This window comes from Triturus cristatus, chromosome 2_2, assembly GCF_964204655.1.
Source record: "Triturus cristatus chromosome 2_2, aTriCri1.1, whole genome shotgun sequence".
NCBI classification, from domain to species: Eukaryota; Metazoa; Chordata; class Amphibia; order Caudata; family Salamandridae; genus Triturus; species Triturus cristatus.
This window is the reverse complement of record NC_140582.1, coordinates 461,481,717-461,496,378: the sequence shown is the minus strand read 5'-3', so window position 1 is coordinate 461,496,378 and position 14,662 is coordinate 461,481,717. Positions and strand designations below refer to the sequence as shown.

The following is a 14,662-nucleotide window of genomic DNA, read 5'->3' as shown; positions in this document are numbered from 1 at the left end:
GCAGCATCATCCAAATAGGAAGAAAGGAAAATGTCATTTGCGGTCTTGGGATGTACTTTAATCGGGAGTAATGGAGGTGGCAGATCTTTTGGTACCTCCTGGGTGGCCTTAGGCAAACCCTCGGCCAGAAGAGGATACATACCATTCATAAGAGTGTTTCGTTGTCTGTCTACTTGTTCTGTTTTTACTCGGATACCTTCGTCAATTAATATGTTTTCTCGGGCTTTGTCTGAATTCTCTCTACCTTTCTCTTCTTTTCTGAACGCTTTGTCTGTGCGTCTATGCGATTCTTTACGCCATAGTTCAATGGCATCTTTCTGTGACTGTCTGGCTTTCTTTTTCCATAATACTTCTTCTACTCTCATGATGCAATCTGCATCCCATGTTCCAGCAGCGGGCCATCTCTGACTCTCTGCTAAATGCTTGGTGTAGTCCACCCATAAATCAAGATATAATACGGCATCTAGGCCATGTTTATGGTACATAAAGTACCCTGGAGTGTCCCTAGGTGGAATGGGAACGGCTTCCTCGAGTATCCCTTTTCTAGTTTTTATCTGTCTTAATTTCGAGAATAACGGCATCTTGAACCTTGCTACTTGATTCTTACTTGAATTTTAACACTTGGACTTGAACACAATTAATACAATAAATACAATAATGAAGATCGAACAATCACTCATACCACGACATTTAAAACATATCAAAACATTTTAGAACGAACAATAATAATTAGAATAAAACTAGTTAACTGTATAATACTAGATATACTGGATGTACTGCTAAACAGTACAGATACACTGCTGAGACAGTGCAGACCGGATCTGTGTACCCAAACCCGTCTTGACCGGCACAAACTAATGTGCACGTCTAGATGCGTCCCCAGCAACGGTACTCACCGGGAAGCACGGAACGGAAGGCCTCGGAAACTGGACTGGACTAGACCAAACTGGACTGGACTCGTGACTTAGATACTTCGGAACTTCGGAATCTGGTGGGCCTCTGTATACCTCGGATCTTGCTCTCTCAGCTAGGCTCTGGTCGGGATTCTCCGCACTCCTCACCGCCTCGTCTGGGTGTTGATCGCAGCCTCAGTCGCCCCCGTTGGCCTGAGGGAGATACAGGAAATCCTGCGGGTACGCGTAGTTGTCCGTCCGGCTGTGGCAGGAGACCGGGTCTGCAACGCACCTCCGGCGCGTGGGGTGTGAGAGGTGTCCCTGTTCGGGCGCCAATTATGTGGTAAATTTAAATTACCTAGACTTAATTTATGCGGTAAAATTCAATAAGAATAACTCAGTAAAAATAAGAGGCAGAATCCGTGGTATTTGAGGTTATAAAAGGGAATTTATTCCTTACAAAGGAATTATGGTTCGAACCAGGCAATCGGGTTCCGTCACCACGAAGGTTCAGGAAGGGATCGGCAATACATTATTGACAGGTTATCATATTTATAGTAAATGCATTACAGTAAAGACATATGCAGAAGGCGTTACAGCTGAGAAGAGAGATAAGAATACACATACGTAATGAAAAAGGCGTTACAATAGGCGTGCATAAAGGCATATACTAGAAACGTCATTATGATGATGACACAAGTGGGTGGATCCATAAGAGAATCCTGCAATGTCAGCAGAAATACATGGCAGAGATGCGCGCGCAGCCGCATGACGTGTGATTGACGTGTAACTATAGGGTGAAGGGGACTTGACATTTAGCCCTACATGAGGAGACAGAAGTCTGGGATGTCAGGACAACCTAATTCCAAATCGTATCTAATATCTTGTGTTTAAGGAACTATATTATCTGGAAGGGAAGGTCTCTCAAGCAGAGGCTATTCTATACTGACTGCTAGTGCGTGTACAAGCGTCTAAGTGTCTACATGTGATGCGAGAGGGCATGGGCCTACCATGGTAACGAAAGTCATGAATTACTTGCTCGGAGACAGTAAGGCCGGGCCCTTTGCTCTGTAGCTGGAAGAATGTTTACCTAAACTACTAGACAGGAATGCATTTCTCGAGGAGCGGAGCAGATAACTTGAAGGCTGAATACAGTCTTGGCAGGCAACAGGCCGGGCCGGGCACCGTTTAGCCGCACAGGGAGTAGGACAAAGTTCGTGGATACAGATACAGGTCCAGGCTGGAGCATTCAGAGGCAGAAGCAGGAAAAGGCTCGATGGCAGAATTCAGGGCCTACCTTGCCAGAGCTGGAAAACGTGAAAAGTACACCATATAAAGACGGTGGCAAGGCATACTTAGGAACGGAATATCTGACCCATTCATGGCAGATCTGAAAGAGGACATGTTGACGTTGGACGCATATGTATTTGTGTCTTCATAGCTTGAAGTGGAGGGAACATACATGTACTTGTAGCATGTACATGGAGCCGTTGGGGTCTAAGATAGGGGACACAATTGACCATAAAATTCATATTTCCTCAGAAGGTATGCGTAATTTTGCTGTTGCGGAAGTCTCTGGGTCATAGAGCTTCGCTAAATGTGTATTTGACGAATAAAATATGTTTACAAAAAAAAAAATGTCGGGTCCCTTCCCTAAATGGTTTCCGTTTTGCACATCATCATTTCCAACCCCTTCTTTTTGTTCCACTAAGATGTGTAACATTTGAAGATTGATGTCTGCATTATTTTCCACATCCTTTAATATAGCTAGAAGATGGTCAATGGAATCAAGAATCATATTCATTGGATTAAGCCAGGCCTGATAACTATTTAACTCTACTGAGTAATGAGGACATTTTTGAATAGGGAGGGTAAGATCTTTTGTATTAGGCATAACATTTTGCCTAATAATATAAATGCTCTTTTTGTGGGAACTCACGTCATTAGTCGAGATCAAATTGATCATATAGGGTAGAGAAAGTCTTCTTTGAATAGATGGAGTAGCCCGATCTGCTTCAGTTTGTTTTTATCATTCAAGATAGCAATGGGACTTGATGACTGTTTAATAGCCCAGACACATATTTTATCCGAGAGCATGGAGCAAAAAGGCATGTTGATCAGATCCCTGATTAGACTATCGCTTTAAACTACATCTAGAATCGACTTGTCATTTACAATATTACCCTTCACGGGACAGATTAAGGCGACCTCCGGTCCTCCACCATTACCTATTTCTTGTAAATGTTTATTGCTCTGTATTATCACTTTTTTATCCTGGCTTCCATTATGAACGGTGCTTTTAATAGAATTATTTTTATTTCTATCAATTAAATGTGGTACCACAGCCTCATAGGAAACCCGTTCCATCTCTTTTAAGAAACACCTGATAGTGACAGGTTCTTCATGGCCCTCATCAATCAAATCTTAAGCTTGCTTGTCCGATGCGGCATGAACCTGAGCCAAACATCAAAACGTTTCAGAAAAACGACTTCGTCTCCAGATAAAACACGTCAGAACAGAGTTACATGGCCGTTTTTTAGTGGAGCACTTAAAAGCCAGAACTATACCGTGGGGCCTCCAGGTAAAAAATGTACCAGTGATTTTCACTGAAGGCCCTCTATACAAAAAAGATTTCAGCTTCATCAGTACCAAGTGCTGTCGGGACCTTGTGGTACATACCATCGAGACAGCTCAAAGAATTTGTCAAAAAGAACTTGAGGAGATAGAACAACAGATCCAAGCCATACAAGACGCCCACACAACCACTGAGGTACAAAAGGGGGTGGTGATGGACGGAGCATCAGAACCAATCAAACACTCACACCCAGTCAACAGATCTGGGTTTGATCCATCACCGTTCTTTAGCCCACTCTGCCACCCCAGTTCAGACATGGCCATATGCAAATCAGTCTGATCCTGTGCCTCATGGGAACAGTCCAGCCCGAACTGCCAAGCCATGCCTTCCCTGGACCGGAAACAAGTTTCCTAGGACCGGTTATGGCGAACTTATGGCGGTGATGGATCAAACCCATCAAACTTTGCCACTGGATTCAAGCAAGCCTGGCTGAAGACGGCTGAAATGCCAGAAACCGGTCCTAGGAAGCTTGTACCACACAACCACTGAAGCAAAAGCCATTCTAGAAAAAATAGAGAAGGAAATCTCTGACTTCAAAGACAAAAGGATTACATTCAAAACCAACAAATTTGAGAAAGATAAGAAAAACTTCAATATCAAATCCGTGTACCCCTATTTAAAAGAAGATTTCTATACTCAAGCAAATTCTCGCAGATTCTTATCTGAATATCAAGGAAGATCAAGACGCAGATTTCTGACCTTTTCAGACACAACATCCTCTGAATCTACAGGCGACTCCGGGGAAGGACCGTCCAATTCCAATCAACAAGGGAAATCGTTTTTTTTAGGGGCAGGCCAACAGAAATAAGAGCGTTACAAACCACAGCCATGGGAAATGCGGATCCGTTGCCAATATTACAAAACGTGACCAAATCATCTATTATCAATTTGTCTAACAGGTTACTCACCAAAGACCAACTTGAGGTCCTTGGACTTGGTTTAACATTCGTCCCTTGGGCTAAAACGGATTTCACTTTGCTTCAAATGGAAGTGATGGAATTATTTAGAAAAACACGCCTCAGATCTTTCTTTGAAGACAGAGAAACAACTTTAAGCAATGAAGTCACAGGCTTGCGGAATAAATCCAACTTTTGTCCACCCACCTATAACATCCACAGAAACATCTTTGCATTTGAACAAGCTACACTGTCTTCCCTCTATGTATTGAAAAAGAAAGCAATTTTTGCAAGGAACAACATCTCTTGTGAACAAAGAATGGCCATCAAATCACTTCAAGAACAAAAAACAACGGTGATCAAACCCGCTGATAAAGGTGGAGCAATAGTCTTATGGTCAAAGGGGGCATATCTTCAAGAAGGCAAAAGTCATGTTGATAACCCCATGTGGTACAGTCGCATTCCAGCTGACCCGACAAAGGAAATCCTGAACGAAATTGATTAAATAGTTTGCGTCATTATGTTTACGATGGAATTAGTTCAAATTTGATGATGCCTTCTTTATACAATTCAAAGGAACAGCCATGGGCTGCCCCTTCGCGCCGGAGATGGCGGTACTGTATATGGCCAGATATGAACTTCATTTCATTTACAACAACAATCCCTACAAAGAAAGAATTGCTAAATGGCACCGGTATATTGATGACGTATGGTGCATCTGGAATGGCGACGAACAGCTGTTGATGGAATTTCACACATGGCTAAATATTCGCAACCCAGATATTCAATTCAGCCTTACAAACAGCAAAAAAACCTTGCCATTTCTAGATGTTGAAGTAAAGGTTTCACCCACTGGCCTCATAACAACTTTGCATACCAAACCAACAGACAAGAACAATACCCTACATTACACCAGCCATCATCCACAAAATCTAAAAGACAATTTACCATACGGACAATTTTTGCGCATCAGGCGCAATTGCACGAGAAAGGAGGATTTTGAACTCCACGCTGAAGCTTTGGCCTTCAAGTTACGAGAGAGAGGATACCCTAAAAACTTTTAAGGCACTCGATGAAACGAGCCTGGTATACCCACCGAGAACATCTACTAGTCAAGAAGCAGAAGCCACCATTGGATCGCTTAGTTTGCGTAATCACCTTCGGACCTTAACCTAACCCCTTGAAAAAGATCATCAAAAGTAATCGGCATCTGATTGAAGGCTCTATAAAAAACATAGGACAACCGTTATTTGCCCTCAAAAAGAACCGCAGTATTGGCCAACAAATTGTGCGGGCAATAGACTCAGGAAGCAAGCGCACAGACAACCTTTGCTCCATGCTGAAACTGAATCCTATACAAGGACACAACAAATGTGAGAATTGCTCCGTTTGCAATATGACAAGCGAAGGCAATACCTTCTCAGATAGCCACACAAATTGGCAACATAAAGAATTTACCAATTGCAAGACACGGAATGTAGTTTACGCAATACAATGCCCATGCCATAAGCTTTACATCGGCAAAACTACTCAAGAGGCAAAACAAAGAATTGTACAACACGGATCACTCATCAAAAATAAAACATTGACTGCGCCCATGGTGAGCCACTTCGTTGAATAAGCTCATACTGATAAAGATTTTAAATGGACCATACTCTGTTTGATTTCACCCAACCCTCGAGGAGGAGACACTGAAAGGTTATAACTACAAAAAGAAGTGTACCTTATTTTAAAATTTGACACAGTGCACTCAGGGCTCAATGAGATGTCTGAAGTTTCATGGCTGTAGCCAATATTAAAATTTTGATGCCCCTGACATACATTCCATTTACCAAACACACCTGATTCACAACTACATTTCCCAGAATCCACTTATTCAAAAAACGACTTGGGAAATCCACTTCAGGTCTTGCCTTTTGCTTGTGCACCAGTATCACTGCACCAGTGGCAGAGACAGGCTTGGTTCCTGCCAAACACGACCGCGTTAAGACATTCGAAAAAACAGTGAGTTTACAACTTCATGTCTCCTTAGAACTGCGCGTTAGTGAAGCATATGACCTTGTTTTCGAAAATAAATAAATATCTCTGTAAATGTTAACGCGCTCGTGCTCCAACAAGTCAGTCTCTAGAGCCCGCATAGGTCATCCTCGACACATTAAGTTCCATTTATAACGCGCGTCTGTTTACCAGCTTGCTGCCTCTTTAACATCCAGCGTATGAGAATTCTCCTTATTTTTTTTAAATGCATAACTTAGGCACAGAAATGTTCGTTGCAACCGGACCCCAAAGTGTAGTAATCACAGCACTTTTTAAAGCACCACAAGTGTTTTCTTCAATAAATTTTGCAAAGACTATCTGATAATGAGTTCTTTTAGTATCGCACTTCACCCACTGCGCGCCAGTTCAGGGGCATGGGTGTAAGGGACATTAAGCATCTGCATTTTCCCGAATAGGCGCTACAACTGAACTGACAAAGCCATCGGTGGCACGAATCCACACAAGTAAGAACCGCCATTGACGCAGGCAAGTCATTCTTTATCACAAAATAAATAGGGACGCCTCTTTTCATATTAAACTCATCACTCACATACGTTATTCTTCGACAGGCCTCACAGCCATATCCAGTGCCAGAAATTTCTGAAACACTAGGAACATCCCCTTTTCCATAACAAAAGGTATTTATGCGCTTAGCTCGACAATGGAGAATTAACACACCTCCATTCAAGTGATAGGTGTAGGTAACACATACCTTGTCTCTCTTTGATTTTTTCTTAATAGACCTTACCACGTCCAAGTCCTGATGAAAACCCCTGACTGCTGATGGGGTAGGAAACGCGTTGACAACAGCGTCTGGGAAAAGCTAACCCTGTTGGCTTAAGGAGAAGGCGCAATTAATTCCCTCCCTAAGCAACCTTTAACCTGATTAATGGGACCCCCCAGAGCTGTGCATATAGGCAGGAGAATGAATAGTGGTCTGCAAGTTTTGACTTGCTACTCCGCCTTATTGCTACCTTTTATTTATGGACTGGTGCTTTAATGACCTTTTTGTGTTTTTGTAATTGCACATAAATCACTGATGTATTATACACATTTGTAAAGATTGTTTGTATGTGTTAATTGTTCATGTAATTCATATGTTGAAATTTTGTCCAATTTGTGTTGCCCTTTATGTTTGACATGAATTGAATGTCATTGAATCTATGGAATAATCCCAAAAATTGTGAAATAAATCACATGAGCCTATGAATTGATTCCACTGGCTCTGCTTTTGAATACGTTCTAACAGTTGCTACTGAATACCTGAATAAAGACAGCAGCCTCTTCATGGGAGATAGGATCCTCTCTATACAAAGAGGAATAGAAATCCTGGTAAGCCCGCACTTCGTCCTTGTTTCTATCAAGAGTAGTGCCCCTATTTCCTGGAGATTGTCTGGTTCCTCAGTCTCCTTGCTAATAGAGAACCAGTTTTCTTAACCCGTTCATAGAACTATTACCGTAGACATAGTATTGGCTCCTCGGTTTTTTCAATAGGTAGTAGATCAATCTTACATTTTAGGAAGATGGCCTCTCGCAAGTCCTTTAAGAGACCAGTCTGAATGCGTGCATGTGACTTTTTGATGCTGGTTTGAGATCTGTTTTCAAGGAGGCCTGATAGACCTCGTTGAATTGTCAGTACTTTGCCTGCCCAACTATGCATTGCCCTTGAAAAAGCACCTTAAAGGCATCTCGATACCTCCCCTTAAACAGGCCTTTCCCTCTCCCCCTGGACCAGCCACTGAGGAGTCAGCTTCCTATGCCATGGTAATGTGTAGGGCTGCAGATGTTCTTGACCTCCAGCTCCCCACTTTGGAGGTGAAGACCAACGCCTTGACAGAAGTCCTTCAGCTAGGGAAATATCTTCTGAGCCCTCCCTGCCATTTAACAGTGCCTTAACAGATACCTTTTTGGGGGCATGAGCCAAACCTTGCTCTGGCCTACCAGTCAGCACCAAAATGGGCAATGCCATCACTCTGCCCCAAGAGTTCCCACTTTTTTTTTTATCTCAGCGCCCCTCTCTTGAATGTGTGATGGTTTGGTGTCCGCAAGTAAGACCAATCCCAACACATTCCCACCTACTCCTTCAGACAGATTCAAAATGTGTCGAAACCTTTGGCAAACGAGAATTTTCATCTACCAGTTTGTTGCTGAGATTCGTGAATCCCAGCTATTTGCTGGGGCACTGTTACCTCACCCTTGGGACTCAGTAGTGGAAGTCCATTGAAAAAATGCAAAGGAGACAGATAAGGAAAATAACAAGAAAAGGTTGAGGAAGCCTAAGGCTGGATCACCTCTTTACAAATACTAGAAGTGTTCAGGTATTCCTGAAGTTCTCTGATCTGTCCTTTTCCAAGTCATTCAGGACGGCCGTGATGCTGCCAAGTTCACGATTCATTGTGGCTTGGTCACTATCAATTCCATCAAAGGAGCCATCTGCACCAGTGTTATTCACTGCCATGTCTGGCTCCGGTCCACCAGTTTTTGAGGCTATGTTCAGTCATCCCTCATGGACATATTGTTCAATAGAACTCACCTGTTTCGGAACAAGGTAGACTCCGCCCTCGAGTTGTTCAAGGAGCACAGGGCTACGGCACACTCCTTGGGCTTATTTGCCCCACTTCGCCAGCTGCATCAATCCTACCGCTCCTTTTTGAAGTTGGCAGAGGTATCCCATACGGCCAGCCAATCCAACCACAACATGGCACCCAGCAGTTTCATGGCCGTAGTGCCCACAGTCTTCACAGCCAAGGTCAATGGGTCATCCAGTCCTATACCCCCCTCCCATGCATTCCTAAATACAAAACCCTTTTAGCATACAATTAGTGGAGCACAGCCACCTAGTGGGAAGCAGGGTCCAATGATTCTTGCTGGGTTAGCAGGCCATAACATCCGACAGGTGGGTTCTGCACATTTTTCGCAAGGGCTATGCCATCTCCTTCCTTTCTTCACCACCACACTTTCCACCAATGACTGACTTTCCATTTTACAGCAGGAAGCGCAAGCCCTTTTGACAAAAGGGGCTATCATGAGAGTACCTGCTCTGGAAGTAAGATGTGGTTGTTACACCCGCTACTTTCTGGTGCCCAAAATAGACAGAGGCCTTTTGAAAAATTCTAAATGCTCACAGTGGCCCAGGTCTTGTCTGCCCTGGACCGTAGAAAATGTATGCTAGCTTTGGACCTACAGGCAGCTTATTTCCATATACCCGTTCTGCCAGCCTACCTGTGTTGTGGCATGTGGTGTGACAGGCACATTTTCAATTTGCCGAGCTCCCTTTTGGTCTCCCTAGTACCCCTCAGGTGTTCACAAAAGTCATGGTGGTGATCGCAGCACATCTTCAGAAGTCTGGGGTACCTGTCTTCCCCCACCTTGACAACTGACTGCTGAACGCGCACTTGCCCTAGGCAGTCATGAACCTCCTCTGGATGATGGTGAACCACCTAATATCGTTTGGGTTCACTATCAATGTGCCAAAGTCACACTTGACTCCTTCTCAGGCGCTACCGTTCTTCTGAGGTATTCTGGATACGGTAGTGTTTTGTGCCTTTCCCCCTGAGGCAGAGAGTCCAGGACATTCAGCCTAGGAACCTGATGTTTCAGCCTCAGTCCTGGATCTCAGTGTGGATGACGAGAGGCTCATGAGATTGTTGGCCTCCTGCATCCTGCTGGCAAAACATACCAGGTAGCACATACACGGGCTCTGCGGTGAGATCTCAAATCCTGGTGGGCACATAATGAGGGGTATATTGTCAGATTATATCCAGATTTCGGAGGAGACTGCAAAAGACCACCACGCCATGGTAATGTGTAGGGCTGCAGAAATTCTTGACCTCCATCTCCCCAACTTGGAGGTGAAGACTAAGGTCTTGACAGAAGTTATTCAGCTGGGGAAATCTTTCAAGCTCCTCCTGCCATTTAACAAGGCTTTAACAGGCACCTTATTAGGTCCTGGGCTAGACTCTGCTCTGGCCCACCAGTCAACAATAAATCTGGGTTTTCTGCACAGCTATTGGGTCTGTGGTCAGCGTTCTTTACCCCCGACCGGAGCTAACAGTGTCATGGATACACCGCTGCTGGGTTTGGGGGGCCGTGTAGAAATGAAGATCAGAGGCCTCTGTTCTCCAGAAGGGACTCAACACTACAGCAGTTTGTTTAAGTTGGGTGTGGTTTGCTTGTTTCTGAATGCTGTCCTGCCCACTATAAGAGAAAGGCTGGTGCAGGTTCTCATGGACAACACCACCGCCATGTAATACTGCAACAAGCAGGGTGAGTTGGGTGGGTTCTTAGGTCCTGTGTCAAGAGGCTCTATGCCTCCTGAAGTGGCTGGACTGCCAAGGAATTTCTCTGGTGGTAAACTACAGGGGGATCTCTAAACACCAGGGCAGACAAACTCAGCGGATCACAAATGGCAATTGCACAGGTACAGGGGCAGGCGGTCTTCTAAAAATGGGGAGAACCCATGTTGAGAATGTGTATGGTCAGCAGTTTTGCGCATTGGTGTTTCCAAGGCAGCTGTCTCTCTCTGAGACACCTTCTATCTAAAGTGGACCTTGGGCCTACTGTATACCTTCCTGCCCCTACCTCTCTTGCTCCAAGTTGTGAAGAAGATCAGCAATGACCAGGCCAGAGTCATCCTAGCAATACCTAATGGTGCCAAGAGAGTGAGGTATCCAGAACTCCTTGGCATGAGCTTCTGTCCTCCCCATCAAGCTGCCGCCTCCTCGGAGATCTTTTTTCACAGCAGCAGGGCAGGGTGCTGCTCCCGGACCTGACAATCTGCATCTCTATGCTTGGAGATTAAGAGGTGTGCATGGTTGGTGCTTATATGTGATTTTTCTGGTCTCTTCTTGAACAAAATGACATCGGCACAGGCTGCACAAGGCCACCTTTTGGCGCACAAGAGTACTGCTTTAAAGTTTTTCCAGATCCAGTCTGATGCCTAGGGAATATTTACATGGTGAGGAATCTGCAGTTAGAGTAGCCACCAGAAAGAGTGTTACCGAAGGTAGGTATCTTGTTAATTTTGCCACTTACAGATGGTGCCACTTCATGTGTTATGATACTGTCTTTTCATTCTTCTCTTACATTCACCAACAATTTGATCATACCTCTTCGACTGGACAGGATGTGAATTTACTGAGCCAAACTTTTCACACTTTTTGGTGAGGGGCAAATTGACTCCTCACCATTTTCAAATCTCTTATACAGTAGAGTAATGTTGACGAACATGTAAACATATTCATGATTAACCTTGCGTGTTCTGTGCTTTTCACTGCTACATTTAAATTTGGAAGTATATGTTTACTATGAGCATTATTATTTTAATGCAGTCCCTGATGGATTACACCTGTTTAATCAAAATATTTTTTCTTTTAGGCTTATTTCTTGGACTGGAAGGAAAATTGACCCAGTCGGTGTAGATTACATACTTCAAAAGCTGGGTTTCCACCATGCAAGAACTACCATTCCAAAATGGCTTCAGCGAGGGGTTATGGATCCATTGGATAAAGTGCTATCTGTCCTCATTAAAAAACTAGGCTCTGCACTTCAGGATGAAAAAGAAAGGAAAGGAAAAGACAAGGAGGAGCACTAGAGACATTTTAATATTAGAACAATCCCGGTTTTATCCAAACCCACGGTCTATTACACTGAAATCTTTTATTGTATAATAAGAATGTATTTTAAAACTGATCCTGAAAGCTAACTCTTGTAACATTGTGCTGCCCTGTTGTCAATGTGAGTGTACCTGTTTACTGTGGTGTAAGCTGCCATTCTTTGATGGATAAGTATTGCATGATTATTACAAATGTATATATTGGGAAAGAGAATGGGTGAGGACATTTTTGAACACACTGTTGGGGTTATTGGGTCGATATGTGCAATATGATTCCAACATCTGTAAAATATGTGCAGATTATTAACTGTGAATTTTCATTATTTTTATTTGCAATAACAAAATAAATTCTTGTTGACAGTGTGATGCATGTGTTGTTTACCAGAAGTCTTTTCCATATAAAATTGTTAGGAACGTTTCGAAATTTTCTTACTTTAATAATCAAGTGGATACTCCTCCTCTCACATTCCATATTCTGAACTTTTTTCAAGCTGCTGGGTGGATTCGAAATATTTCATCCATACCTCACCAGCACCATGTGGCCCTTTTGTGACACATGCTGCAAATCTCCCTGGTATGATGATGCAGGTATATAAAGCCACATTTGATGACAGTGCTGTGAGTTCATGTGTTTTCTGTGTGTTACAGATGTTATAAAGGACCAGTCTTGCCTTTCAAACTGTTGGCACTAAGTTACTTTACCTTGTAGATTAGAAACCAAATTGGTAAACTGTCAATCAGCTTCTGGAATATAATTCACGGGCCTTTGGTAGGGCGCAGAGTTCCTAGATTTGCCTTTGAGTGTTGCTAAAATTTAGCTAGATACACCTGTAAGAAAATACCTCTTTTTTTGGGGCGTGGTTGCGGCGTGCAGGGTATGGCTGCCTGGTGAAGGAGCTCCGCGGGCCAGGCTCCGTAATCCTGAAAATAACATTGTTTAGCCCTCACTTAAAGTGCTAAAAATTACTGTGCCGACGGCTGCATATGCGTGGAGCACACAGCGGTAGATGGAACGTCTGAAGTCGGCAGCTTCCTGACCTGACCGAAGATAGAAAGGCGCGACGGGGACTGAGGCGAAAAGGCCGCCGTTATGGGAGCTGCCTCTCGGTGATTCGTATTTGGCGCGTGAAATGACGGTCGCCGATGTCCTGATGGTGGCGAGAGTGGTGCCCTAAGAACTTTCTGCCGACTGCGGGGGGAAGCTCCGATCCCAGGTGCTGAGAGGTGCTGCGCAGTGGAGCGGCTTGCAGAGTTGCGCAGTGCTCTTTGGGCGGACCGCTGGAGGTTTTTGGAGCCCATCACCGAAGCCCTATATTGACTGCCTGCCGTGTGGTCGGATGTGGATGGCCCCGGGTGGTGACGAGGATGCAGTGGTGGCTATTGTTGATACTGCAGAGGATCGGAGCCGGGCGTGAGCGAGGTGAGTGCGGCGGGGCCTGACTACGGGGTGGGGGCTGTGCTGATCTGCGTGCGCCGCCTTGGCCCTCTACGGTAATTGTGCCTTGCGGGGCCAGGGTGCGGCGGAGGGTGCTGGCTCTTTCTCGGCCTTCGGGCCTCCCCTGCTCCCTTCACACAGGGGGATTCTTGCGGGGCTGTGCGGCGCGGGGGCGATCTAAGGTGGGCAGCGAGCAGCACCTGGCTTTCTCTTGGCACTCTGGGCCGGGAGCGGCATAGGCAGTGTGCGGTCCTACTGGGTCCCCCACCTTTCGCGTTGTGGCTCAACTGGGATCCCTAGATAATTAGCCATGGGCGAATTGGGTCTGCGCTGGATCCTCAGGCTGCGAGTTTACGCTGGACACTCTTTCGCTGACAGCAGGGGCAGACCTCAATAACAGACAACTGCAAAAGACGATACAACACTGCGAGACGCCTACAGTTACTGGTTGTTGCTGGCTGAATGATCTGGAGGCACAACGCGGCTGTCGACTCTGGGTCTGGTGGTCCATGCTCATTATCCCCTCGCCCCCATTACCTTGTGGGCCAGGGTGAGGGCGCGCTGGGGACGTCTCTACCGGTGCTGTTCTGCGTATGATGCCCACTGCATCCGCAGGGAGTGGACTTGGTGATCTTTGCTGGGCCTGCGCTGGTGTTTGGTGCTTTCGACTGGTGCGGTGGAACATAGTACACAAACAGGCACCATTAGATCTGACACAACTCTTTTATGAGCATGGGCAAAGCAGACCCCAAACTGCCCAAGATTCCGTTTTTGTTCATTGTTGTTAGGCACGGGGAGATTAAGTGATTTACCCAGAATCGCAGGATGTTCAGCGTCATTGCCGAGACTCAAACCCAGTTCCCAGGTCGGCCGCCCTAGCGGTTAGGCCAACTCCTCTCCCCTGTTTGAAAGTAAACGACAGACACGCACAATGGACTCCTCAACAGAGGTGGGCGCTGCCCAAAGTCCAGTTGACACTATGGATAACCCTGAGGAAGACATGCGATCCTTCCTATTGGAGGTATGCTCCAGTCTCAAATCCATCAAATGTAAGATTGACGCACTCACTTCTAGCCTTGATGCTGTCAAGTAAAAAGTAGATGTCTACGAGACCCGCCTTGATGTCCTGGAAAACCGGTTATCTGATTCTCG

General features: G+C 45.0%; 1 protein-coding gene across 12 annotated transcripts in view; it reads left to right on the top strand.

Annotated features, from left to right (window-relative positions):
* The window catches only part of BLTP1 (bridge-like lipid transfer protein family member 1), a 1,988,102-nt gene extending 1,975,661 nt beyond the window's left edge, over positions 1 to 12,441 (top strand). For all 12 annotated transcript variants that reach the window (XM_085641559.1, XM_085641555.1, XM_085641564.1 and 9 more), the window contains one exon: positions 11,838 to 12,441. In XM_085641559.1, the coding sequence (XP_085497685.1) occupies positions 11,838 to 12,054 (217 nt within the window). In that variant the 3' untranslated portion in view covers positions 12,055 to 12,441. The remainder of the gene's footprint in view (positions 1 to 11,837) is intronic.
* The last annotated feature ends 2,221 nt before the right edge of the window (positions 12,442 to 14,662 follow it).